The sequence below is a fragment of the Mus musculus genome, chromosome 2, assembly GCF_000001635.26.
Source record: "Mus musculus strain C57BL/6J chromosome 2, GRCm38.p6 C57BL/6J".
NCBI lineage: Eukaryota > Metazoa > Chordata > Mammalia > Rodentia > Muridae > Mus > Mus musculus.
The window spans coordinates 60,310,345-60,336,112 of record NC_000068.7 but is presented as its reverse complement, the minus strand read 5'-3'; the positions used below and the strand labels follow the sequence as shown (position 1 = coordinate 60,336,112).

The window sequence follows — 25,768 nt, the reverse complement described above, 5'->3', positions numbered from 1 at the left end:
CCCTGGTGAAGGCTTTGGGATCCACAACTGCCGAGTCAACAGCACACACTTCCTCAGGACTTTACTCACTCGGGGCTTCCTCTGCCCCTTATTCTGCTGGCAAGGTATTCATAGAAACAGGGAGAAAGCTGGGTGCCATAGTGCACACCTTGAATCCCAGCACTCAGGAGGCAGAGGCAGGCAGATCTCTGTTGAATTCGAGGCCAGCCTGGTCTATCTACAAAGTGAGTCCCAGGACAGCCAGGACTGTAACCCAGAGAAACCCTGTTTCAGAAAAGGAAGGAAGGAAGGAAGGAAGGAAGGAAGGAAGGAAGGAAGGAAGGAAGGGAGGGAGGGAGGGAGGGAGGGAGGGAGGGAGGAAGGAGAGGGAGGGAGGGAGGAAGGAGAGGGAGGGAGGGAGGAAGGAAGGAAGGAAAGAGGCAGAAGAAGCAATGTTTTTCAAAGGGTATGATATATTGTGGTTAACTAGTTCAAATGCAGCATGGGTATAAGACATACGCGACAGAAAGTTGAAATCTGGAGAACAGGGCTGAAAGGGGGAAAATGAATGAAAAAAAAAAAAGCCACGGAGTAGTTTTTAGGAAATCATAGAAAGTAAAAGAAGGCAAGGGATGAAGAGATATGTGTGTGGCACCTTCACGTCATAACCCAGGAAAGGGTCAGAAAAGCATGATGGATGCAAATGAAACCGGAAAGAAGGCTGCCTTCAGAGAAACTCTTCTCGTGGGCAGCTGTCACTGCACGGGTCCACATTATAGGATTTACAACTCAGCACAGGTACGAGCCTCAGAGAAGTTAATGTGCTGTTCAGAATTTTCTAGAACACTGATGCAATGAACTGGACTTGAAAGGTACGTAGGCTTCCACGTGTGGAGAGATTTTAAACCTACCAAAAATAAAATAAATCACCAGGAGAGGTGTCCAGAGATTCATGCCTTTCTCTGCACAATACTCATAAACCTGGCCTTAAGAGAAAAAGAATCACAATAGTGATGGCGGCTCCTCCCAGCTCGTGCCTTCAACGTTCCTTTCCCGTCCTGATCACGTATCCTACAAGTAGAACAGCAACACTAAAGCCGGAGCCTGCGCTGCTGGGCCCAGGAGTTGCTGTCACTTTCTGGGATGCTCTGTTATAGTCTGGCTTGGATACTACTTTAGTCTCTCCCAAACTTGAAAAGTGCAGGATGCTCAGCATGTATTGTATACAAACATAAAACTGTCCTTCTGCAACACGGAGTACAATGAATGCATACGAGGAAAAGGTTTTGTTGCAAAAAGAAATGGGAAAAATGCAAAATAGAGTGTCATGTCATCAAAAAAGAGGACAACTAGTATTGTGGACATAAATTCAACCTTTGTTTCCTTTGTCACTTGGAAAACCCTTGCCCGAGCTGCTGAGTTACTGTTCAATGTCCCATTTCTTCATAAGTATGGTAGGTGTTGTAACTAAAGAAGAGGTGGAGGCCGTGGCTTCCAGCATTTGGGAAGGAATGCAACCACTTCAGAATATCCCACCATCCTTTTCACACCATCCTTTTCACCCCTTAGGTCCTTGATGTACCTTGGCGAAGAGTCTGGCATCTCTATGAGGACAAGGACTATGCTTACTGGAAACCTTTTGCTTGTGATGCCAAGCTTGAGTGGGTGTGCCAGATTCCAAAAGGCAAGTCACTGCTTCCCCCAGCCTCAAACGCTGCAAATGCTGGCCTAGAAGGTGTTCTGGGAAGAACGAAGCAGCAGTGCAGAGGTCAAAATTGGGCAGGTCCTTGTAAAATTTAGAAGTAATTTTCAGTGAATGCTAATAGTTTATGTAAATTCGAATTCAAGAAACCAGTTAAAAAATGACAGTAGAACCTGCAATGACAAGAGAAAGGGGAGGGATGGAGGGAGAGAGGGAGGGAGGGAGGGAAAGAAGGACGAAGGGTAAGAGGGGGAGGAAGGAAGTCAGGCATAGTGGTACACACCTGTAGACTCTAGCACGTAGGAGCCAAGACAAGATTGCCCGACTTGGATGTCAGCCTGGGCTCCAAAGAGATGCTTTATCTTTGACAAGATTATAAATAAGAAGCCATGTACAGTTTTAACTGTCTTCCAGTGCTATTGGTAAAAACTATCCAAAATGAAGAGAGCTGTCTCAAAGAGGAAAACTGAGCATACTTGATATATGTAGGCAGTGCTCTGAGGAAAACCCAATGCTTTGGGTCCCAAGACCACATGAATTTAGGGCCGACACATTTACCCTATGCGCTCTAAGATTAAGCAAAGTACGTATTTATTTGAAATCAGTGTGGCTGCAGCTGGATTGAAATGGGGTGGGAAGCCACTGGAGTTCTGTGAGAACCAATGCCCAGGTGCCTCTTAGGTGTGATCCTCACAGTCTTTGTGAGTAGAGACTCTCTTTCACAGAGTAGAAACTGGAGGCTCTGGTGTCAGGGATCTGATCCAGGGTATGACAGAGGCAAAGCGTGTGTGGACATCTGGCCACCCAATGCCAAAGCCCAGAATTTACTGAGCATGCCGTCTTTCCCATTTCAATTCAGAACTCCCGAGTGACTTTCTTATTTTCCTCTCAGCTTTGTTTAGTCTTCATTAAGAAGTCACTACTATGCCATTGTACGTTTCCCAGCTCCATCTTGGCAACTGGTGAAAATCCATTCCACTTTTATAGGCTAGAGTCTCAGGCTCCTTTCGATGTAATTTTGCTCCTTGCTGGAGTTCCCTTGGTGCGTGTGTGTGACGGCTACAGAATCTCACTATTTTTGCTTCCCATCTGATGGCTATATTTTGTGTGTGTGTGTGCGACTTCCTTAATACAAACTAAAAGTCAAAAAGTTTTTCTTTCTGTTCTCATCGTGGGGATTGAACCCATGGCCTTGCATATTCAAGGCTAGTGCTTTACCATTGAACTGCGTACCCAGACTACTAGCAATACTTAATTAACATTTAATAGGTATGCCTTTTTAAAAGGTCAGTACTAAAGCAAGCATTAGTATAAACCCTGAGAAATCCCACTTTGGTGTTTTCAACTGGACATGAACCAGTTTGATCCAAAATGAACGAGCCTCCTCGCCATCACCTAAGTTTCTCCATTTATAGGATGCTTGGTTTGTGATCCAGGACTAACCATAAGCCACTGCTCTCTTCTCGCCTAGGTAGCACTCCCCAGATGCCAGACTGGTATAATCCAGGTAAGCTGAGCATCAAAATGTAGCCATCTCAGTTTGGACCTTTTTGGATAATGCATGTCATTTGCTGTTAATTGCTACTTTCTTCTCGTGCTCTCTTGTAAAATGCCGGCAGGCTGCAGAGGTGGTATGTGGGTGGGATGGGATGAGGTAGCAGAGACAGAGCTTCCTTTTTGTCTTAACAACTGATGTTTCCGCTGGTAGCCTGCTACAGGCACCAGGGGCACAGTCCAGCATAACCAGACTTCCGACTAGGCCCTCTCCATTAATGGTTCTTCCACCTGCCAATAGAATCTTGGGCAGGGAAGCAGCAGGCCTTTGGGGGGCCACTTACTTATGTGGTGGTGGTTACTATGTATCATTCATTTTGAACACCCCATGCTTAGCCGTTTGTGTTTGATTATCACAGCTGTAACTCTGTTTTCTTCTTTAGAGCGCACTGGAATTCATGGGCCCCCAGTTATAATTGAAGGAAGTGAATACTGGTTTGTTGCTGATCCCCACTTAAACTACGAAGAAGCCGTCTTATACTGTGCTAGCAATCACAGCTTTCTTGCCACGATAACATCGTTCACAGGACTAAAAGCTATCAAAAACAAACTAGCAAATGTAATATAGACAGATGTATTTTGAGATTTTTATTTATTTTTATTTTATGTATATGAGTATTTGCCTAAAATGTGTTTATGCAGTGCCTGTAGAGGCCCGAAGAGGGCACCCCCTAGAACTGTCCTCTAGAGCTGTAGTCACAGCTAGTCGTGAGCTCCAGTGTGTGGTTGCTGGGAATTGAATGAACCTGGATCTTTTGGAAGAGCTGCCAGTGCTCTTAACCACTGAACCACTTCTCCAGCCGAACAAATGGATTTTAATTCTTTATGTTTATATTTAGTTCACTTATTACTTCACATATTATTTATACAACATTTCACTTAATATTTCTAAAGACTATAAAACCCAAACTTGACCATGCAAGGTAGTATATATAATCTCAGCCCTTGGAAGGCTGGGACAGCAAAGTTGTGAATTTGAGGCCAGATCATCCTGAACTGTAGACAAGACAGAAGAGGGGTTGGGGTGAGTGGGTAAGGGAGGAGGGAAGAATACAGGGAGAGAGAGAGAGAGAGAGAGAGAGAGAGAGAGAGAGAGAGAGAGAGAGAGAGAGAGATTTTAAATCCTCATACAAAATATGATGGGCTTCACAGCATCCAAAATCATGCTAGAAAGGCTAAAGAGAATTGCTTACATGACTGATATTAAATATCAACTTGATAGGTATGTATCGGTAGAGAATATAAATAATCCTTATTCATTATCATGTTTTTTTTTAACTTTTTAACTTTCTGTTTCTACTAGTAGAAAATAAAATTAAATTGCAGAATAGCCTTTGGGTGGGAAATTAGTATTGTTTAAAGTTTATAATTAACCATAATAAGACACTATATGCACAATTAATATATTGGTCCAATTATATATTCTCTATATATGTATATATAACTTATATATGTATATGTGTATATATATGTATATATATATGTGTGTGTGTGTGTGTGTGTGTGTGTGTATGATTATAGCAGCAATTTTCTGTATCCAAAATAGGACCTATGGCTATATAAAGTAAGATATGTCTGATTATTTTTGATGAAATATCCCAGTGTATATTATTTTTTGAAACCAAGTAATAGAGTTTTGGGAGATTTTTGTGGTTTTGTGGTTACGATAAAACAAAATATTTAAATGAAAAGTGTCCTAGAGTATCCAGCACATGTATGTGGTTTCTTTTCAGATTTCTGGCGAGGAACAGAAGTGGTGGGTGAAAACGAGTGAGAATCCAATTGATCGTTACTTTCTAGGGTATGTAACACCTTAGATACCAACTGGATCAATTTACTACAAAAGAGGCAGTCCTCATTCCCCTGTGCGAGATTACGACTCCTAAAGTTTTAAACATTAGTCCATACATTTGAGAAACCAGATTTCTCTGCATGTTTGGGATCAAAGGAGTGGCTTAAAAAAACGATAACGTTAACATTAAGTTGATAATTAAGATGATTTAGGGTAAGGAAGATGTAGAGGACGAATAATTGCACTACAAGTTCTCACCCCGCCCCCTTCCTTTCAGCTCGCGCCGCCGCCTGTGGCACCATTTCCCCATGACGTTTGGAGATGAATGTTTGCACATGTCAGCCAAGACGTGGCTTGTTGGTAAACTTCATTCTGACTCTTCCATGTTGACTGTGTAATCTGAACTTCATATTCAGTTACTGCCTAAATCTGTCTTCCTTCTGAGTGAACGTCCAGTGGCTTCTTCTTAATTTACCATTGATAATAGTAGCTCAAATTGCCAAGAGAAGCTCTTTCCAATATGGATATGTTCAGTTCTTTTACCCTCAGTTCTCTTATCTTTTATTACTTTTAGACTACGCTTAGTGCTTGTATAATTGATAAGCAGACAGACACGTTTGCAGGGGCGAGCAGACAGTAGCTCTGCATCCCCTCGTTAGACATCCCTGCCAGCTCTCTCTTCCTGTTTCACCCCGCCTTTTTCTGGCTTAACATATGGTTGCTTTATCAAATGTGTAATTTTTACAGGCAATATCATTATTATATAAACCTCTTGACATGAAAAATAGTAGAGGCAGAAATGACCAGTAAAGACCAAGCATATATTTTAACTATCAGGAATGTCTTCAGACTGTCCCTAGCACCAAAAACTGTATGATAAAGTAGGACCTTGTCTTTTTTAGCCTTTTTTTTTTTTAAATGCTCTCAATGAAAAGTTTTCATCATCACAATTCCGGCTCTCCCGTTTCAGACTTAAGTAAACGAGCGGACTGTAATGCCAAGTTGCCCTTCATCTGTGAAAGATACAATGTCTCTTCATTAGAGAAATACAGCCCAGATCCTGCAGCCAAAGTACAGTGCACTGAGAAGTGGATTCCTTTTCAAAATAAGGTGAGAAGAGAATCGTTCACTGTGCCAACCATGGTCGCTTTGGTGCTGCTTGGATAGCCTGTGGTAGAAGGGCAGCCTCTCAGACCCCTCTCTGAGAGCACTTCCCACGTGGCCTCTGCTTCCAGAAACACAAGCAACATCAAACTCATTTCTCAAGCTGTCATGCCTACCGGCCTTTGTATTCATTGTTCCCAGCACCCACGATGACTTTCGATCCACTGGCTGGTTCCTAACCCCACAGCCTGAGGAAAGTGACTCCATTTCAGGGCGCTGCTTTCTTTCCCCCTTAAAAGAGAAAAATCTAAGTAGCCTCTGTCAATCAGCTTAGGTCAGAGACCCCATAAGTGCTACAAAGTACTTAACCTTGATGTTGTCCCCATGGGAGACCGATGATGCAATAGGTCTGGTGAATGGCGAGTTCTGTGCTTGCCTCTCGGGGATGCTTGAGCCTTACTGTTGCTGTATGTGTGTATCGCAGATTCACTGGGATGCTAGGAAGAAACTGTCACCTCATGTTAGCATGTTGGTTCTCTCACTTGGAAGATGTGTAGAGGGCTGTAGTCTAGACTGGTGTGAAGACCCCACAAAGCCTTCAAGAGCAGCAAGCCCCTTGTTTCTGCCCTGCCATAGTCAACACAGGGCATCTCCCATGGGGTTCAGGGTGGTCCTTCTGGGACTGTTTCTGGAAATCACCCAGTGACTTTCCTTGTGGCTCAGCTTCCTTTAACCATCCAGCCTATAAGAAGGCTGAACAAAAATTGTAGAATGGAACACGGCTTGAGACAAACTATTCCACCCTGATCTGTGCTCCTAATCACATAGAAAGGAAGAGATAGATGGATTTGCCAGCAGAAGGGCCCGCAGTGAAGCAGGGGCCATCTTGATTTCTGGATTCGGGGAGGGGCAGCTCTATCACTGACCTACGATCTCAGCCATGTTTTGACTTGGGGGAAAAAAACCCACAGGATAATTTTTTTAATTCCTCAAAGGTGCTGTATCTATGCTGATTTGCACAGTGACATAAACTTGAATTAAAATGTCCTACCCAAAAGAAAAGATATGTGTCAGAGAATAGGAGCGATGACTAAGAAAGAGCCCAGACTTGCTCTCCGATAGAACAGGCTCGAGATAACCACTTCACCACTCAGCGGTTGCTTTGCATCTGAGTCAAGTTGCTTGACTTGACTCAGCTTTCTCGTTTGTTCTGAGAGTTAAATGAGATAAGGATATGACTGTCCGAATACAAAAGCCGCAGGGCAAGCAGGAGACACACTCGACAAGTGAGACATTTTAAAGATACGTGTAATAAATAACATGAAAACAGCTCGTCACATGTTTTTATTGAAAGTATGAATTTGAAGTCACGTCGTTCATTTGCACATCTCACAGGTAGACGGCAGCGCGCTAAAGGTGAGGTGTTGCTGCTTCGGTGGTTTTCTTGTGTCTGGGGCTGAGGCTTCCTCTGTGTCTCTGTTTACAGTGCTTCCTAAAGGTCAACTCTGGGCCCGTTACGTTTTCTCAAGCAAGCGGCATTTGTCATTCCTACGGCGGCACCCTTCCTTCCGTGCTGAGCCGGGGTGAACAAGGTACCAGAATCTCTGGGAAAGGGTGCCGTTTGTTTGTTTGTTTGTTTGTTTGTTTGTTTGTAATGGGGATAAACTAGGGCCTCCGCACAGCTTGGAAAGTGCTATATGCTGGAAACCTTGCTTTGGTATGATTTGGGAGCCAAGTTAGTTTTGAGAAGCTAAAATCATACAGCTAATCGACTTTCCGTTAGAGAAGGCAAAAGGCTATCTTGATAATCTAAATGCTTTTTTACTTTTTATGCATTTATGTGTGTGTGTGTGTGTGTGTGTGTGTGTGTGTGTGTGTGTGTTTACACACTCATATGTGACGATCAGAGAATGACATGCAAGAAGGACTCTGTCCGTCCTTTCCACCGTGTGGGTTCTGAAAACCCAGCTCAGGTCCTCAGGGCCGTCTAGCTCTCTGACCCTAACTGCTTTCCTAAAAATTTCTTTATAACAGATTTCATTATATCCTTGCTTCCTGAAATGGAAGCTAGTCTATGGATTGGTCTGCGCTGGACTGCCTACGAAAGGATAAACAGATGGACAGACAACAGAGAGCTGACCTACAGCAACTTTCACCCACTGCTGGTCGGTCGGAGGCTGAGCATACCAACGAATGTGAGTGAGTCGTATGCCAGTCATCTTACTCAGTGCTGGGAAACGATTGAATCTCCAAAAATTACTAGATACAGAGTGGTAGCCTAGGGACTGAGGCTATAGCTCAGTAGAGTACTTTCGAAGCATGCTCAGATCCCTGCGTCTGGTCTCCAGCAAACGTATAAACCAGGAAGCACGGCACAAGCCTGTAATCCTACACTTGGGAGACAGGGCCAGGAGGGTCAGCAGCTCAGGCACCCTTATCTATATCGTAGGTTTGAGACCAGTCTGGGATATAGGAAACCCTGTCTCAAAACATTTTAAATAACAATAAAGGAGTGGCCCAATGCACAGTTCCATTTATAACACATATTCAAACAGGCAGATTAAGAAAGCTAGAGTTCCCCCATTTTACAAAGTATAGAATGTTAATAGAATATAATCCAAAACTGTTCATATACATAGAAAATTGTAACCTTATTTAATATGTAAATAGATGCAAGCTCTCTAAGGAAGGAGTGTGTACTACTTATGGCGACTACCTGAGGATTGGACAATCATAGCAGTCAAGAACTTAAGTCAGTCACAAGCTGTTAAGTACTCAGACATGCCCAAATTAGGCCAATATCGAGTGTTACTAGGCTATTTCTGTATACTGCTTCCTTTTTTCTGTCTTTAAATACTGGCTAGCCACAACACTAGGTGGAGTTTTTGAATCTTAACTGGATCGGGGAATGACCCAAAATGTAAATCGTTTCTTTGTTCAAGTAAACTCTGCCAAAATTAAGCTAGAGTTAAGAGTGGTTTCCGAAGGCTGAGGAGGCTGCAAGGGAGGTTCTGATGCCGTGAAGTGCGAGGCTTCTTTTTAGAAAAGAGAAAGTCATCTAACCCTGACTGGAGTGATAGCTGTCCACTTTGCGCATACACTCAAAACTCCACACTGCACACATTAAATAGGTGAGTTGTCGCTCAATAAAGCTCTGAGAACCACAGCCTCCAGGTCGGTGGGCCTGGCTTTTACGGCAGCAGGTTCCTAGCACTTACTTCAAATGTCTTACCTGATGTGAGCCATCCACTTCGCTCTCTCAAGACAAAAAGGCAGAACAGTGATGGGTGATTTCTCTGTCAGCACACATCTTTAATCCCAGCAGTAGAGAGGCAGAGGCAGGTGGATCTCTGAGTTCAAGGCCATCCTGGTCTACAAAGTGAGTTCCAGGACAGCCAGGGCTACGGAAAGAAACCCCGTCTAAAACAAACAAAGCAAAGCAAAGCAAAACAAAACAAAACAAAACAAAAAAAATCCTACATGTGAAATGGCACAGATTTTATTTCTGGGTGATAGTCTCATTAATGGGAAATAAGGCACTAGGGAAGGAGAAGGGCACTGTATTGGAAGCAGTTATACAGACATCTTGAGATTGCCACAACAAATTAAATTCCTGGTGAGATTCTGTCCAGATATTAGAGGAAATACGACCCTTCTATCAGTCACCTAATTTGGAGATGTGGTGTACAGCATCTCCTCACTCATGCCATTCTAGCTTCCTCCTGTCCGTCTTACTCACACCTAGAAAGCTGTGGCCTGGGGACTTGTATACGGATTTTCCTTTTCCCAATAGGCATCTGTGTCGGTTACTTTTGGGTCAAGGTAACTGCATGGTCTGAACTCTTCAGGGCGGAACATCTACTGTGAGCCGTGGTTTCAGGAGGTTTCTGTCCAGGGTATTACGGAGTTTTTCCCATCAGGCTGACAGGGTAAATCGCAGGACACTGAGAGATTACGTTTCAAGCACCAAATCTACTTGTTCTGAGGAGATTATTTTTTGTTGTTGTTCCAAGGTTGACTTGACAGCCTTTCATTTGGGAATGTTTGTGTCCCTGCTCATCGGCTGGTTTTTTAAAGCTCTGTTACAACGCTTTCTTCCAGTCATGCTGCCATAACAAAACGAAGCGTGCAGCTTTCTGTCTTGTCCATGTTCGGGAATTACAACCCCACCGGCGCTAAGGACGGAACTGCGTACACAATGCTAGACTCCTCTTTAGAGATAAGGAGTCACCTCAACCGGCCTCTGGATGCCTTTGGAAGTTGACTTAGATCTTTCTGAGATCAACTTCCCACTCTAAGTCCCAGTGCTACTTTAGGGTCAATATAATAATTGGATAAAAATCATTCATTTCTAGTTTTAGTCCAGTACACATGAGTGTTTTTCGATATCCACCAGTGTCAATATCCAGTTTTCTCCAGGCGTACTGGCCCATTTAGAGGGTTTAATGTTGAAGGAAGGAACTTGTCCATTCCACTGACATTCTGAAGTCCATTATAATAAACATGCATATGGTTTTGCTTTCTAATCCCCATCATTTAGTGATTGTGCAAAACAAAATCAGATGCATGTCTTTGGTTCTTTGCACTGTCTCCAACCTCCAGTGCAGTCCTTTACGTATAGTGATCAATAGTACGTCTATATTTTCCTATTCTGTTTTCCTTAGAATTATCCAGTCTCTCATGTTGAATTCTTCATTCATTTCTCCCCCTTTTAAATATATTGAATAATGCCTATTTTCTCTATATAAGTTTTGATCATACCCCCCTTTGGATATTTCTCATTATTTTCTATAACTACTTTATTTCTATTTTCATTTAACACTTATTTAGTGATTTAATTTTTTAACCTGTCACTCCTGGTATATGTCTACTTATTTTGCATGCATGTGTACATACCCGTTTGCATGTGGGTTCATGCCCCTGTACATGTGAGGATATCAGAAGACAGCCGGTGTGAGCTGGCTTTCTCTCTCCACCACGCGGAATCCAGGTGTGGAACTCAGGTGGTCAGGCTTGGCTGCAAGCACCTTTACCTACTGAGCCATCTCGCAGCCCCTTTTCTTAGCTTCACCTGCTGAATAATACTAATAGTAGAACTACACCTCGGTGTTTTTGTTTTAATATAAAGGTTCCATAATGAGTAATGTAGACGATGAACTCCAAGGCAAATTTTCTAGTATGCACTATAATTTATTATTATAAAATGTTTATAAAGGGGCTGGAAAGATGTCTCAGTGGGTAATACAAACAGGAGGACATGAATTGGTCCCCAAGCCTACAAAAAAGACAGGTGTGTAGCACAAGCCCATATCCCAGCACTGGGGGTGCGGGGGGCAGACAGAGAAGAAATTCCCTAGTCTTGCTCTCCTGCTAGTCGGGTTGAGTCAGAGAGCAGCAGCTGAGAGACCTTTGTCTCAAAAATTAGTGGAAACAATTGAGAAAAAAAATAAACCAACCCACATACTGCAAATATGCATCCACACACATGCTTGAGAGCATACACCCAAACACGTCCACACACACAAAGTAGCCACAGCTATTAATCGAATTACTTAATTGTATTTTGTTTACTTGGATCATCAAGACTGACTTCAGAGCATCTAGAATACCTGTAGTTGGTTTTGCCCTATTCCTAAGAGGCTTTCTTTATCTGCTTTAACTATGTGAACACTTTTTAATTCCTAAAGTTAACTGCCATTTTCTAGGTCTCAAATGTCCGTCATGTTTCTGTTGTCGTTCTTTAGAAATTCCATGATAAGTTCTTTCGTGAGTTGTTTTGGGTCTTTCATTATTGTTGTTTTGGTTTTAGGTTTTTGTTTTGTGTGGGTTTTTTTGTTGTTGTTGTTGTTGTTTTTGTTGGTTTGGGTTTTTGGGGGTGGGGATTGTTTTGTTTTATTTTTGGTTGGTTGGTTGGTTGGTTGGTTGGTTTGTGTGGGGTAAAAAAAAACCACCAACTTAAAATCCAAATTTTTCTTTCAAGGACCTTCAGAGTGTTAGTGCCATCACCACACTAATACTTGCCTTTCTTTGTAGTTCTTTGATGATGAGTCCCACTTCCACTGCGCCTTGATTCTTAATCTCAAAAAGTCACCGCTTACTGGGACCTGGAATTTTACTTCCTGTTCAGAACGACACTCTCTGTCTCTCTGTCAAAAATACTCAGGTATTATTAATCTCACCGGGCAACAATAAGATCACTACCACCGTTTTGTTTGTTTGTTTGTTTTCGAGCCAAATTTGAAGTAAGCTTTATTAAATACTGGCCAGGAAGATGAGCACTGGCCAGGTCTATACATGGGATTTCTAGACAATAGTCCCAAAATAAGAATATGTACTTCCTTGCTTTGTCCAGTAGGGGGCCAGCACACATCCTAAGGTACTTCCTGCCTACGTATCCCCCACCTACATGTGATCAAGGCCATCCTGTGCAGTTGGGACAACCAACTTTGTTTATAAAAGTGAGCATATATGGCTCGCTATCTTACAGGAGCAGCCCCAGCATTCAGGAAGTTATCTTGAGCAAGTGGGGCTTACTGGGTATTACAGGTTAGAGGCATTGTTTGTTTGTTTGTTTGTTTTATAAATCTCTTAAGCACAGTAATTAAAACTTAAAACATAACCGTAGCCCTCACAGTATAAACTTTCACCTAGATATTTACCATACTTTATGCTGTTAGATACATAGGGTTCCTTTTTGCCAAAAGTCTTACAAATAAATTCATGTAATTTTATAGCTACATAGCTTACATTTTGAGCATAGACAAGTTCATATTAACATAGTGAAGTAGATTATCTCATAAAGACTGTGGGGTTTTTTCCCCAAGTATTATTGCCACAGTTAAATATAAAAATTAAATCTATGGTAGAAGACATTAATAGTTGTCTAATGAAAGTCATAAGCTGGACAGTGGTGGCACACGCCTTTAATCCCAGCACTTGGGAGGCAGAGGCAGGCGGATTTATGAGTTCAAGGCCAGCCTGGTCTACAAAGTGAGTTCCAGGACAGCCAGGGCTATACAGAGAAACCCTGTCTCAAAAAAAAGAAAGAAAGAAAGAAAGAAAGAAAGAAAGAAAGAAAGAAAGAAAGAAAGAAAGAAAGAAAGAAAGAAAGAAAGAAAGAGACAGAGAGAGAAAGGAGGGAGGGAGGGAGGGGGGAGGAGGGAGGGAGGGAGGGAGGGAGGGAGGGAGGGAGGGAGGGAGGGAGGGAAAGAAGAAAGGAAGAAAAGGGGATTGACAAGAAATGAAAGTCATTGTTCAGTACTCTAATAAACTAGGGTTCAATGTTCTTTCCATTCAGACACTTTGCAGATTTGAGTTTTGATACAAGCACTGTTAAATTTAGCAGACAGAAATGATAGGAAACACTGTGAATGACGCAGTCTGTACCTTCCCATAGTCAAAATAAGGTAAAACTTGTACTTCAAAAGTAGAAACCACCCCCACTGGTGGCACACTCCTTAATCCCAGCACTTGGGAGGAAGCGGAAGACGAATCTGTAAATTCAAGGCCAGCCTGATATACATAGTGAATTCCAGGACAGCCAGGGCTCCATAGTAAGAGGGGAAAAAGATGAAATAGCAACCACCCAGTTGTTGTTTTTTTTATAATATATTGCATTATTTTTAATTGACCATGATAAGGTTTTAATGAGTGTTTAAATAGACGGTTTGATTACATAATGAGAGCCTGAAGCATATTTGTCATGTACCTTAGCAAAGCTTTTCTTGCTGAGTTAATCTTTGCCCTTTATCCCACTCACTCTAATGACTTCCTTATTTAGATACGAACCCTAAAGCAAAACATACCTCCCATGTGGCTTTCTCCTCCCGGATGAAAGCACCTAACCAAGAGTGTCCTGGTTTCAGAAATGGGAAGTCCCAAGTCAGTTATTTTACCTAAGCCATTCAGCAAGATATGTCTAAGTCACTCAACAAAAAGCTAAAATAAGTAGTCAGGGGATATATGAAGTAAACCAGGAAGGCGTGAAACCTGGCAGACCTGCATGCCTTTGCACAGTGTGTGGGAGGAGTTATTGGTCTGGTTTTCTTTTTAAATAGAGACTGAAGACGGACAGCCCTGGGAGAACACTTCAAAAACAGTGAAGTATCTAAATAACCTATACAAAATCATCTCGAAGCCCCTGACGTGGCACGGCGCTCTGAAGGAGTGCATGAAAGAGAAGATGAGGTTGGTGAGCATCACAGACCCTTACCAGCAGGCCTTCCTCGCAGTGCAGGCCACCCTGCGCAACAGCTCCTTCTGGATCGGACTCTCCAGTCAAGATGTACGTTTTCCATCCTTCCCGACAGCCCCTCTCGTAGACTAAGAAGAAAGCAGTATCTTAAAATTGTATGCAGTTAACTCCATGAATGTCTATTTCTATGTCTTTTGACATATAGTGAGAGATTTGAGGTTTTAAAAACATTCAAGTGGGTGTGACTCAATGACCACTTCTTTTTATATTTCTCTGTTGACTGAGCTAGAATCAGAAGTTGCCGGGTCTCCAACACCAGTAGGGTGTGGTGTGGTTAAGTGTGGAGGATTTTCCATTATTTTCAGAGTTAGCAGAAAGAAGTTAAAACACACAGGCAAACAAGAGGTCCTCGTCTCAGACAAAATCAAAGGTAAAGACTGGCACCTAACATTGCTCTTAGACCGCCACACCTGAGCTATGGCCCATGTGTGCCAGTACATGAACCCATGCGCACATAGACACATGGACATCACAACACACACACACACAGACATGCACACATCACACACACAGAGACGTGCACATTCACAATACATACACACACAGTGCACATCACACAAAGACACATGTATATCACACACATACACCTAGACACATGTGCACATCACAAAAACACACTTGGACATCACACACACATGCACACATTACACACACGATGACATGTGCACATCATACACACACATACGTATACAACTTTAAATTTTAAAATATAATAAGTTAAAAGAAGAAAAATTAAAATCACTTGTATTATAGTTACTATCATCAAAGTGTGTTGCCTTCATATCTGCCCAACACTTGGGAGCCTGAAGCAGGAGGATTGTCATACGTTCAGTGCTAGCCTGGGCTATAGAACGAGTTCCAGGTGAGCCCTAGCTGTAGAGTAAAATTTTCACTGTTTAATGGAAAGTCGCTGTTATCAAAGAATCAGAAGTTTACACATGGGTTAGTGTTTTACTGTGTAAGGATTTATCTTTAAAGCATTAGAGTGATGTCTCATAATTTTCCTCATTTCCCACTTCATGATTGTAACATTTTCTTTAGTCTATTTTCTATTATTATTATTATTATTATTATTAATTATTACTGGTGGTGGTTGTGAGGGTATGAGAGAGAAGAGGGTGGGGGAGAGAGAGAGAGAAAGAGAGAGGGTGGGGAGAGAGAGAGAGGTGGGGGCACACATGTGGAGATCAGAGGACAACTTTGTGGCATCTGTCTCTCCTTCCACCTTTATGCGGGTTGCTGGGAGGGACCTCAGGTTATCAGGCCTGTGCAACAAGTGTTCCTCCCCCTGAGCCATCTTGCTAGCCTCTCTCTCTTTTCAGTCTTGACAGGTGGTTCTCTTTCCCTTCTTCCTTATGTTAATTATTCTGGGTGACTGTTGTCTATGTTTTCATAAGCTGCCTTAAGTCTTTGCAACATAACATGATTGTAACATTGTATATTGGAAACAATTGAAGGTTTTTAAACAGAACAGAAACAATGTAACTTTCCTTTATTTGAGTAACAGGTCACTAGGGAAGTATAGAAAGACAGGAGCATAGAGCCTGGAGCTGTGAGGACAGTTGTTTTTATATACGTTCATAAAGAAAATAACATTGGCCTGAAATAAAGCATGCTCACTGGATCTCAAAAAATTGTGAGCTGCATGAGAACAGGGTCACAGCATAGGTCACAGAAGTATGTAAGACATCTCAAAGTCAACGGTTGGGACAGGATGAGGCGACTCAGGACACTGCAGTGTCTATCAGGAAGGAGCAGGGGGAACAAGGCCTCAAGTGAGAGGCCTGTCAGAGAGAAACAAGGATCCTGTCCGTTTGCTTGTACGTGAAAGGACAGCAAAGGAGATTCTGCCCCCTGCCCCTCCTTACTGCCCTTTGGGTCTAAGAACAGAAAAATGAACAGGGTTCCCTTGTGCAGCTAAAAGCGTAGTGTTGGCATGGAAAAGCCAGGTTCAAATCAAGATGAATGAAAGAGTAGATGTTAAAAGCTTAGGTAGTTATAGTCTTGATGAGGGAATTCACATTCAATACGGAGAGGTGGGGCAGGAGGATGTATCTGTGGTGGAAGAAAGCACCAAAGGCCATTGCCAGAGGCTGGTGGCAAATGGAGCCCAGAGGAAGAGTGTAGGAGAGTGTCAGCAAAGCGTAGGTACAGCTGTTTCCTAGGGGGCAAGTTTAAAGCTGCACATTGGCTTAGAAATTCATGGATAGAACATTTACCTAGCATCCATGAGGGCCTGGATCCAACCTCTAACCTTACCAAAATAATGAAGCATTTGGTAGTGCTGGGTTTGGCCATTTCCTAGTTTGGACCCTCCCTTGGGCCTCAGGAAGGCTTAACCCTTTAATGCAATTGGGCCAGCATTGGTTATTAAGGCCTAGTGCCCTCATAGTACCAGGGGAAAACTTTAGAACTATCCTAGAACTCCTATGTCAACTACATAAAGCCATTCTCAAGACAGGTGGGTGATCTGGTCTTGTCAAGTTCTAAAGGCAAGTGTTTAGAGACTTCTGGACTGATCTATAATACTGAAAAGGAAGCTGCCTCGTCTCAGAGACCAGTGTGAAAACAGTAAGATGCATTGTCTTGAAGAGTTGAGACTAAGGCAATGAGCATTTCTGTAGCTCTGGGTGCCAGCCTGCTCCTGATTCTGCATTTGACACTAGTCTAGTCTTGTGTCTCAGCCTCTTCACAGACAGAGGGCAGGAAAGTTGGAGGGACAGTCTCACAAATCAAATGCTCACAAGAGATTGGACGATGATTGACAACCACACAGGTTCCTTCCTTTCTGTTCTTTCGGGTATGCCATGTTGTCTCCAGAGTCCTCCCTACACAGAGTGGTCCTCACTCCGTTTTAGCCATGTTGTCTCCAGAGTCCTCCCTACACAGAGTGATCCTCGCTCCGTTTTAGCTTTCTGGTTTCCAAAAAACAGTTCTGATGTCTGTGAGCAGCATTAGAGTTAGGGCCACAGAGTCTAGGGTTTAATCACATGAACGGGGTTTCAGCCACACTCACTCAGTCTCAGTGACCTGTGGAAAGGACACGAGGGCCCTCTCAAATGGTTGTCACAAGGATTCAAACATTTAAGACAATGCTTAACACAGTACAAAATGCAACTAATAAACATTTGATCTCATGGGTTAAAGTAATATAGAGAAATAATGCAACTAATAAACATTTGATCTCATGGGTTAAAGTAATATAGAGAAATAATGTCAATGTTGTCTCTGAAATGAATTTCTACACCTCATAGGATGAACTCAACTTTGGTTGGTCAGATGGGAAACGTCTTCAATTTAGTAACTGGGCTGGAAGCAATGAGCAACTTGATGACTGCGTGATATTAGACACAGATGGATTCTGGAAAACAGCTGACTGTGATGATAACCAGCCTGGCGCCATTTGCTACTATCCAGGAAGTATGTGGATTGCAACTGTTTCCATCCCCTTACCCATCCGGAGTAGTAAAACTGTGTCTGTTTGGTTTTGCAAACTCTTATTTTGTATTAGGGGATTATAAGAAAGTCATTATCATAGTGTATCATTATTGCGTGTTTGGGTAGTACACGTGGCTGTGCACCTCGTGCATGCCTAGTGTCCATCAAGCCAGAAGAGGACGTCACAATCCTAGAACTGGAGTCACACGTGTTGTGAGCCACGATATAGGTGCTGGGAATCAAATCAGGTCCTCGGTGAGAGCAGACATCTCTTAACCACAGAGCTACCCCCAGTTCCCACCATAGTCATTTTTTTCCCCAACAGAACTGGTGCAAGGATTTGTATTCATAATTGTTGATTATGGATTGCTTTGTCCTTAGTTCTTACTTTGGAGTTTGTCTTTTGTATACCAGCTGACTATGTTAATTGACATTGATGGACATATACAGTCCCGTTCTGCCTCATGTCACATATAGTTTTACTTTTATATACTTACAAAGCTAACTTATGGAAACTCTTTATTAATTAATTCTGTTTTGTTTTGTTTTGTTTTCGAGACAGGGTTTCTCTGTGTAGCCCTAGCTGTCCTGGAACTCACTTTGTAGAGCAGGGTGGCCTCGAACTCAGAAATCCGCCTGCCTCTGCCTCCCGAGTGCTGGGATTAAAGGCGTGCGCCACTACCACCGCCTGGCCTTAATTAATCCTTAACATCAATGACTAACATCGTGAGCCACTGTTAAAATTCCAGGCATGGTGGCACATACCTTTAAGGACAACACTCAGAGGTGGAGCAGAAGACCAGGCAAAGCTCAGCCAAGCCTGGGCTGCCAGGCAAGCCCCTGTCTCAGAAACAAACAAAGGCTCAGTTGATTATGGGGAGCTGCACTCACTTGAGGCAGCTTCAGTCAGAAGGGAATTTAGAAAACCACCCTGCAAACAAAGATGGAACTCAACCACCCGGAAATGGGCTTCAGACACCCAGCACTAGGGAGCCTCAGGCAAGCAGCTCTCTATGAGCGTGAGGCCAGCCTGGTCTACAAAGGAAATTCCAGGCCAGTCAAGGCTAGATAGCAAGACGCTATCTCAAAACACAAAATAAAACAAACCAAAAAAATCTCCTGACACCAACAAGAAAACAGAAACCCAGAGATGTACCATGTGTGCGCCTGTCCTTTCTGCCTCTCTCTGTGTCTGCACTCTGCCCCTTGTGAACTTTCTGCCCTTTCTGCCCAGTAGCAGAACATGGCTGCTCTGCAACTCTCTCTTCTGCCTATCAATGAGGTGAGTGTATGACATCTGAATCCAACCTTTCAAGCTCCTAGAATCCATTGGCCTCAGCCTGAGAATATGCAATCCCCAGCCCTGTCAGGGGCCCACATTCTTGGGTTTGTGGTAAAAAGAACACACTGTTTCTGAGACAAAGGGGTTTGCTGCTAAATGGGAGGAAAATGCCAGATAGTCTCTAAGACATAATGAATCTGAATTATTTTGACTTTAGCGTATCTATACTTGCATCCTCTTGAATATATTACTTTCATAGAATAAAAAAAATGAGATATTCTAAAGGCCATTTTCTAAATGATATTTCTGTTTAATTTTGTTAAAAGAATAACTATTTCATTGAAGTTATTTCATTAAAATTAGAGAAATCAGTAAGCAGAAATGTGAGAGTGAATCTCACGGTTGCAGTTAGATGCCTATTGTTAATTAATATGTTTATAGAGTCCCTCTGAGGAGGCTCCTGGCACTTGACATTTAATAAAACAGGAAGACAGAAACTCATGTAACCTAAAAACGCCTCTTTTTTTTTCACATTCCTCCACTCCACAGCAGGAGTAAGAAAATTATGTCAGATAATTTCCTCACCACAGAGAGCCAGCATGCTTCATGCTATATTCAAGTGTAAACAGAACAAGGCTGTCACTTCCTCACTTCCTTCATATTTCCCACAAATCAAGTCTAATGACTGTGAACAGGATTTAACATTTACATCCGAAATTAGAGTTCTTACCATTAACTTTTCTTCCCCCAGATGAGACTGAGGAGGAGGTCAGAGCACTGGACACTGCTAAATGCCCGTCTCCTGTACAGAGCACCCCATGGATACCATTCCAGAACTCCTGCTACAATTTCATGATTACCAACAACAGGCATAAGACAGTCACACCGGAGGAAGTGCAGTCCACGTGCGAGAAGCTGCGTAAGTAATGTCCCACTGCCATCGTGTATCGGGACGATACACTCATCACCTGGTATGAAGATCCATCCCCAGGGTAGCACTGGTGATGACCTCTCCTAGTTCTCACAGTAGAGAACAGAGAAGTGGTCCCAAAGCAGCCTAGACTGACCGAAGACGAACAGGTCACCCCGTGTGGCAGGAAACTCAGTTACACCACTAATTGGAGCCAAGGTCAAAGAGATGGACCTTGGTCTCAGACCTGGAGCGATTCCCAGTAAAACCCTGAGGGTCTGTAACTTGTGAATAATGGGACAGAAGGGACCAGGAGCTATGTGCAGAGGTCCTATGAGAAGCATTATGTCATTATCCTCCAAAATGTGCTGTGCCTTAGGAAACACTTGTTTCCTTATTTAAAAGAAGAAGAAAAAAAAAAAAAGATAGGGTAAGGTTTGAGAGACACTAACCTGTGTATCCTCTGTATCAAAGTACATTGAGAGAAATTTAAAAAATGCTGGCATAACATTTGAGCTCACAGAGACTGAGGTGGCAGACACAGGGCCTGATGGCGTCCTAGAGCCAAAAGGAAAAGCAGATACACACTCCCATCCCTAACGCAGGAGCTATCTAATTGATAACCACTTACAGATGAAAACTTAGATTTCTCCAAGGGAGTCTCACTGGGGAAACCAGCTAACTCTTAAAGGCAGACTGCAGGTCCAGCAGTAGATGCCAACAGAAAATGAACCAACAGGATCTTTGGAGCATCCTTGTCACTTAATGTCATGCAGGGCTTTTTCCTTTAACTGTTTTTTTTAATTATTGTTTATTTATTTTTATTTTTACCGTTTACTGTCTTTTGTATATAGATTGTGGCTTCTGGTTTTGATTTTTATGGGGATTCCTAAGCATGTGAATGTGTGGGTCTCTGCATTTGTATCTCTTTCCTGTGTCTTTTCTTGGGTTCTTTTCCTTCTCTTGGTTTTTGTCCTGTCTTATTATGTTTTATTTTATTACTATCCCTTAGATGCCTGCTCATTTTCTAATGAGAGACAGAAGGGGGTTGTATGCAGATGGGAGGGGAGGTGGGGAGAAACCAGGGAGAGTAGAAGGAGGGGAAACTGCAATCAGGATATATTGTATAAAGAAAAAAATCTATTTTCAATAATAAAAAATAAAATAAAAACAAGAACACTGGCATAAATGAACTAGCTTAACTTTGTATCTAGTGCTTCCAAATGTTTTATCCATGTGTACTTTTTTTTCTGGGAAACCCCTTTAATTTTTTTCTGAGCAACTCATTTTGGAAAAAATAACTTTCTTTAATTGTAATGTTGCAGTAATGTCTAAGGAAGTAGGCCTGACTTACTATAGCCCATTAAGAGGTTTAGAAGGAAATGATATAATCGTATTTTAATTTAAAATTATAATAAAGTTTTGTCTATTACAGGGTAGTCTTTAACTGCATCCCATTAATAGCATGTAGATTTGTACCAGCGGAAAGTGAGCTTTATATGAAGGAAACATAAAGTGGGCGCCTCAAGTTCTCTGCTCAGCTACCAAACTCCCCGCGTCCCATGGGGCCAGATATACAGTAGAATGTTTGAACACTGTATAGCCTGTCGTCTGTGTAAGCGCATATAGTTTCAGTGTGTGTGTGTGTGTGTGTGTGTGTGTGTGTGTGTGTGTGTGTGTGTGAGTGTGTGTGAGTGTGTGTTTCTAGCACTCCAATACTAAGTTTGAAAGGAACAAAACTGGGGAGTAGAACTTCCTGACTCAAGCAAAGCAGAGTATTCTGTACGAAGCAATCATTAAAATGGACCTTTTTGATTTTGACAGATTCGAAAGCACACAGTCTGAGCATTCGGAATGAGGAGGAGAATACCTTTGTTGTGGAACAGCTTCTGTACTTCAATTATATTGCCTCATGGGTCATGTTAGGAATAACCTATGAAAGTAAGTCATAACTGCAGGTTGCTCGGTTAGCACCTCATCATAACCTATTTATCAAATTACAAAATACAGCCCTGGGGCTGGAGAGGTGGCTCAGCAAGTTAAGAGCACCGACTCCTCTTCCAGAGGTCCTGAGTTCAATTCCCAGCAACCACATGGTGGCTCACAACCGTCTTTAATGGGGCCTGGTGCCCTCTTTTGGTGTATCTGAAGAGAGCAACGGTGGTGTATTCATATACATAAAATAAATAAATAAATCTTTAAAAAAAAAACAAAACCAAAATACAGTCCTTTAGAGCACATGTTTAATGGTGCATCAACATGTGTTATGTATTTGACCCCGCATGTAATAACACCAGTAAGGTTTCCGTGTCTCTGCCCTGTCACTAGTACAGCCTTAGCCCCAATCTTAGATTTAGATAGTGGAGAGTAATTTTGCATCTCCACTCTTCCTTCTGGCAACTCAAGACTAATTAAAAATTACCACATTCCTATATAAGTCCCCAATTTGTGTGAGAAGGACAAACACAGGGTTATTTCTATTGATGCTGCCCCTTTGGGTTTATAGCATTATCTTAGGGGATGTGCAAGCAACAGAAGAGTAAGATTCGTAGTCTGATGGTGGGGTAGGATATTTGAAATTGGGATTAAATACCATGTTTCCAAAACATCACTGATATGGACAAACCTTAAAACCCTGTGCCTAATGGAGTAAATGAGACCAATTTAGAAGGGAAATCAGAGGTCCTGAAGTTGGTGAAAGTCTTGATATTAGGGAGGGAAGTCAGTCTGTAGGCATGTTCTGGGGGGGGTCTGGCATTTCTTCTCTACCCTAGCATTAGTCATGGCTCTTGAGCTCCGGAAAGAGAAAAGTCCAAATGGACACAGTGGTAGACCGAGCTGCAGAGCTGCGTTAGAACAAGGAAGGAAGCAATGCACCCTTTAGAGGAAGAACAGATTCAGGCCTGGTCCCAGAATGCCGTGTGCTCCTGGCCCTCCTTGCCCTCTCTTCTGCGTCCCCTAGGGTAGGCACTTTCAGAGCTGTGCTGTCCCAAGAAGCCCTTTTCACCAGAGCAGTCAGTGTAGGTAGATGCATAAGATGTGGGACTGTGTATAAGAATTTATATATTCTCAGAGTTGACAAGTTTTCTAGGGTACAGTGCTCAGTGCTTGTTCCCCTGGAAAGGATTGCACAGAGGCAGAAGAGGTCAAACTCAGGCATAAATACTTGAATTTTACCCTCTGGGAATGGAGCGCATATGACACAAAAACAGAAAGGGACGGTCAGTCATATGGGGAGGGAGAGCAACGGGAATGGCACAGGGGACAGAATGCATGAAGACGGCATCAGGAAGCCATTGCCTTCTATGCTAACTTACAAACTTAGTGAAATAAGTTATATCCTCTTGTGTACTTTGTCATGGTATTATCAGAAACAACTGAAAATGTATTCTGTATAAAAACATCTTCAGATCTAAAGGCTTCTATTACGTTGCCCTAACTATATATAACTAACAATTTCTTTTATTAAAATATATGGACATCTGAGGAATGTAAAGAAAGTTCTTTTAAGCAAGTGGAGTTTAAATGTAATTCTTACTGATCTAATTTATACCTAGGAATCACTATTTTTAGTTATTCCAAAATATGTATAGAATATGCAAAGAGTTTGGAGTCTTAAAGCCTTTTTTTTTTAAAGATTTATTTATTTATATGTAAGTACACTGTAGCTGTCTTCAGACACTCCAGAAGAGGGAGTCAGATCTCGTTGCAGATGGTTGTGAGCCACCATGTGGTTGCTGGGATTTGAACTCTGGACCTTCGGAAGAACAGTCAGGTGCTCTTACCCACTGAGCCATCTCACCAGCCCTTAAAGCCTTCTTTTTTTTTTTTTTTTTTTTTTTTTGAGACAGAGTCTCAGTGTAACTCTGGCTGTTCTCTGCATTAAAATGAAATATATTAAAAATGTTTCACTTTTGAGTATGCACAATTGTATCCAGAGGAAATAATTTATTAATTTTATAAGAAATGGAAATTTTTAAAAATGTTATGGTCATTTATGTTACAGTTTAAAAGTATATGTAAGAAGGAAGAATGGATATTTGATGAAGAGTAACAGGCTACTAAAGAGTGGAATTACAGTTAAAATGTTCACATTTATAATTTATATTTTCAAGTTAAAAAAAGAACACAGTTTACTGTTACATTAGAAGACACTTTTTAAACATATAGTTAATCAGACAACCTTTTAGATGGTATGGAAAGGAGAAAATAAGTCAGTGATTTGAAATATTAAAATCGAAACTGAAATTTTGATTTAATCTCTTAAGTATAGAACAATGTGTTTCTTTCCTAGACAATTCTTTGATGTGGTTTGATAAAACTGCATTGTCCTACACACACTGGAGAACGGGAAGACCAACTGTGAAAAATGGCAAATTTTTGGCTGGTCTAAGTACTGATGGATTCTGGGATATTCAGTCTTTCAATGTTATTGAAGAAACACTTCATTTTTACCAGCACAGTATTTCTGCTTGTAAAATTGAAATGGGTAAGAGTCTTAGTCACCTTTATGTTGCTGTGATAAAATACCCTGTCTTGTGGGGCTTCCGAGGATCCTGGCTGCAGTTTTAATTAACACACGGGGGCTTCTCTATAGTTTGTATGCCTTTTGCTAGAGCAGTCTCTCAGCTAGCTCATTTATACTTATCCTAAGGTCTCCACCACCCCATCTCCGCACCAGGTTCAAGCTGCCTGCTTAAAGCTCCGTTCTGTCTCTGTTCGGCTCCTTCCCAAATCTCACTTCACCTCCCTGAGTCTCTTGCATCCTTCTCTGACCGGAAGTCCCACCGCTATACTTCCTGTGCCAGCTCTGAGCAGTCAGTTCTTCATTACACAAAAAGCCACATTCTAGCTTGAAGCCATCGGCAGCAAGACAACACTTGATCCTTGTCTTAAGTCATGGAGAGCTACCTGAGCTTCATCTTTTGGGCAGGTGAAAAAGGACAAGCATTTACAAATAGAAAACCGGTGATGGACCATAGAAATTACAAATTTCAAAATCCTGCCAGCACTTAGCTCTCTGTCAGTACAGTAATCAACAACTGAACATGTGGGGGAGACACCTTTATACAGTATAAGGGAATTTCAACCCAACAGCACTGACAAAAACAACTTAAGAGAGAACGGATTTATTTTGGGTTATAGTTCTAGGGGATATGGTCAATCGTGGTGGAGAACACATGACAGCATGCAGGAGTCGGGCATGATGGCAGGAGCAGAAGGCTGTCACATAGCCACATACTCATGAAACAGAAAGTTAACAGGTAGTACAGAAGGACTATGTAGCCTCAAACCCACCCCAGCGACCCACTTTTTCCAAGGAGGCTCTGCCTGAAGGTTCCACAACATCCCCACAGTGTCATCAGCTCAGCCCAGCAGGGACATTTCATATTCAAACCATAGCCGTAAATATGAGGCTATGTGGTGTCATTCCAGAAAAAGGAGGGTGTAAGATCATTAGTCCCACTAGGGACATGCATGTAACAGCATGTATGTCTGCAGAGCTTGCTCTTCATTAGTCCCACATGTGAAACGGCAGAAGATAAAAAGAAACCAAAATAAATAAATAAATAAGTAAATAAAACGCTGACCTTTGCAATCCTGGTCTCAGACCCCAGGGAAGCATTGCTGGTGAGACAGTGTGTGTTAACTTTTTATCCTTTGGAGGCAAGCCTTAGATTGTTTGGTAAACAGAGCTCTGTGAGTATTAGGAGGTAGCACTTCATAACTGAATCTTGAAAGAGGGATAGAAC

At 42.2% G+C, this 25,768-nt stretch overlaps 1 protein-coding gene across 1 annotated transcript in view; it reads left to right on the top strand.

The window, feature by feature from the left end:
- The window catches only part of Ly75 (lymphocyte antigen 75), a 91,171-nt gene that overhangs the window by 47,161 nt on the left and 18,242 nt on the right, over positions 1 to 25,768 (top strand). The window contains exons 16-29 of the mRNA NM_013825.4: positions 1,549 to 1,663; positions 3,153 to 3,188; positions 3,619 to 3,794; positions 4,969 to 5,036; positions 5,305 to 5,387; positions 5,998 to 6,137; positions 7,618 to 7,723; positions 8,166 to 8,326; positions 12,165 to 12,294; positions 14,189 to 14,415; positions 17,640 to 17,805; positions 19,857 to 20,024; positions 21,840 to 21,956; positions 24,310 to 24,504. Coding sequence (NP_038853.2) covers positions 1,549 to 1,663; positions 3,153 to 3,188; positions 3,619 to 3,794; positions 4,969 to 5,036; positions 5,305 to 5,387; positions 5,998 to 6,137; positions 7,618 to 7,723; positions 8,166 to 8,326; positions 12,165 to 12,294; positions 14,189 to 14,415; positions 17,640 to 17,805; positions 19,857 to 20,024; positions 21,840 to 21,956; positions 24,310 to 24,504 — 1,888 coding nt within the window. The remainder of the gene's footprint in view (positions 1 to 1,548; positions 1,664 to 3,152; positions 3,189 to 3,618; positions 3,795 to 4,968; positions 5,037 to 5,304; positions 5,388 to 5,997; positions 6,138 to 7,617; positions 7,724 to 8,165; positions 8,327 to 12,164; positions 12,295 to 14,188; positions 14,416 to 17,639; positions 17,806 to 19,856; positions 20,025 to 21,839; positions 21,957 to 24,309; positions 24,505 to 25,768) is intronic.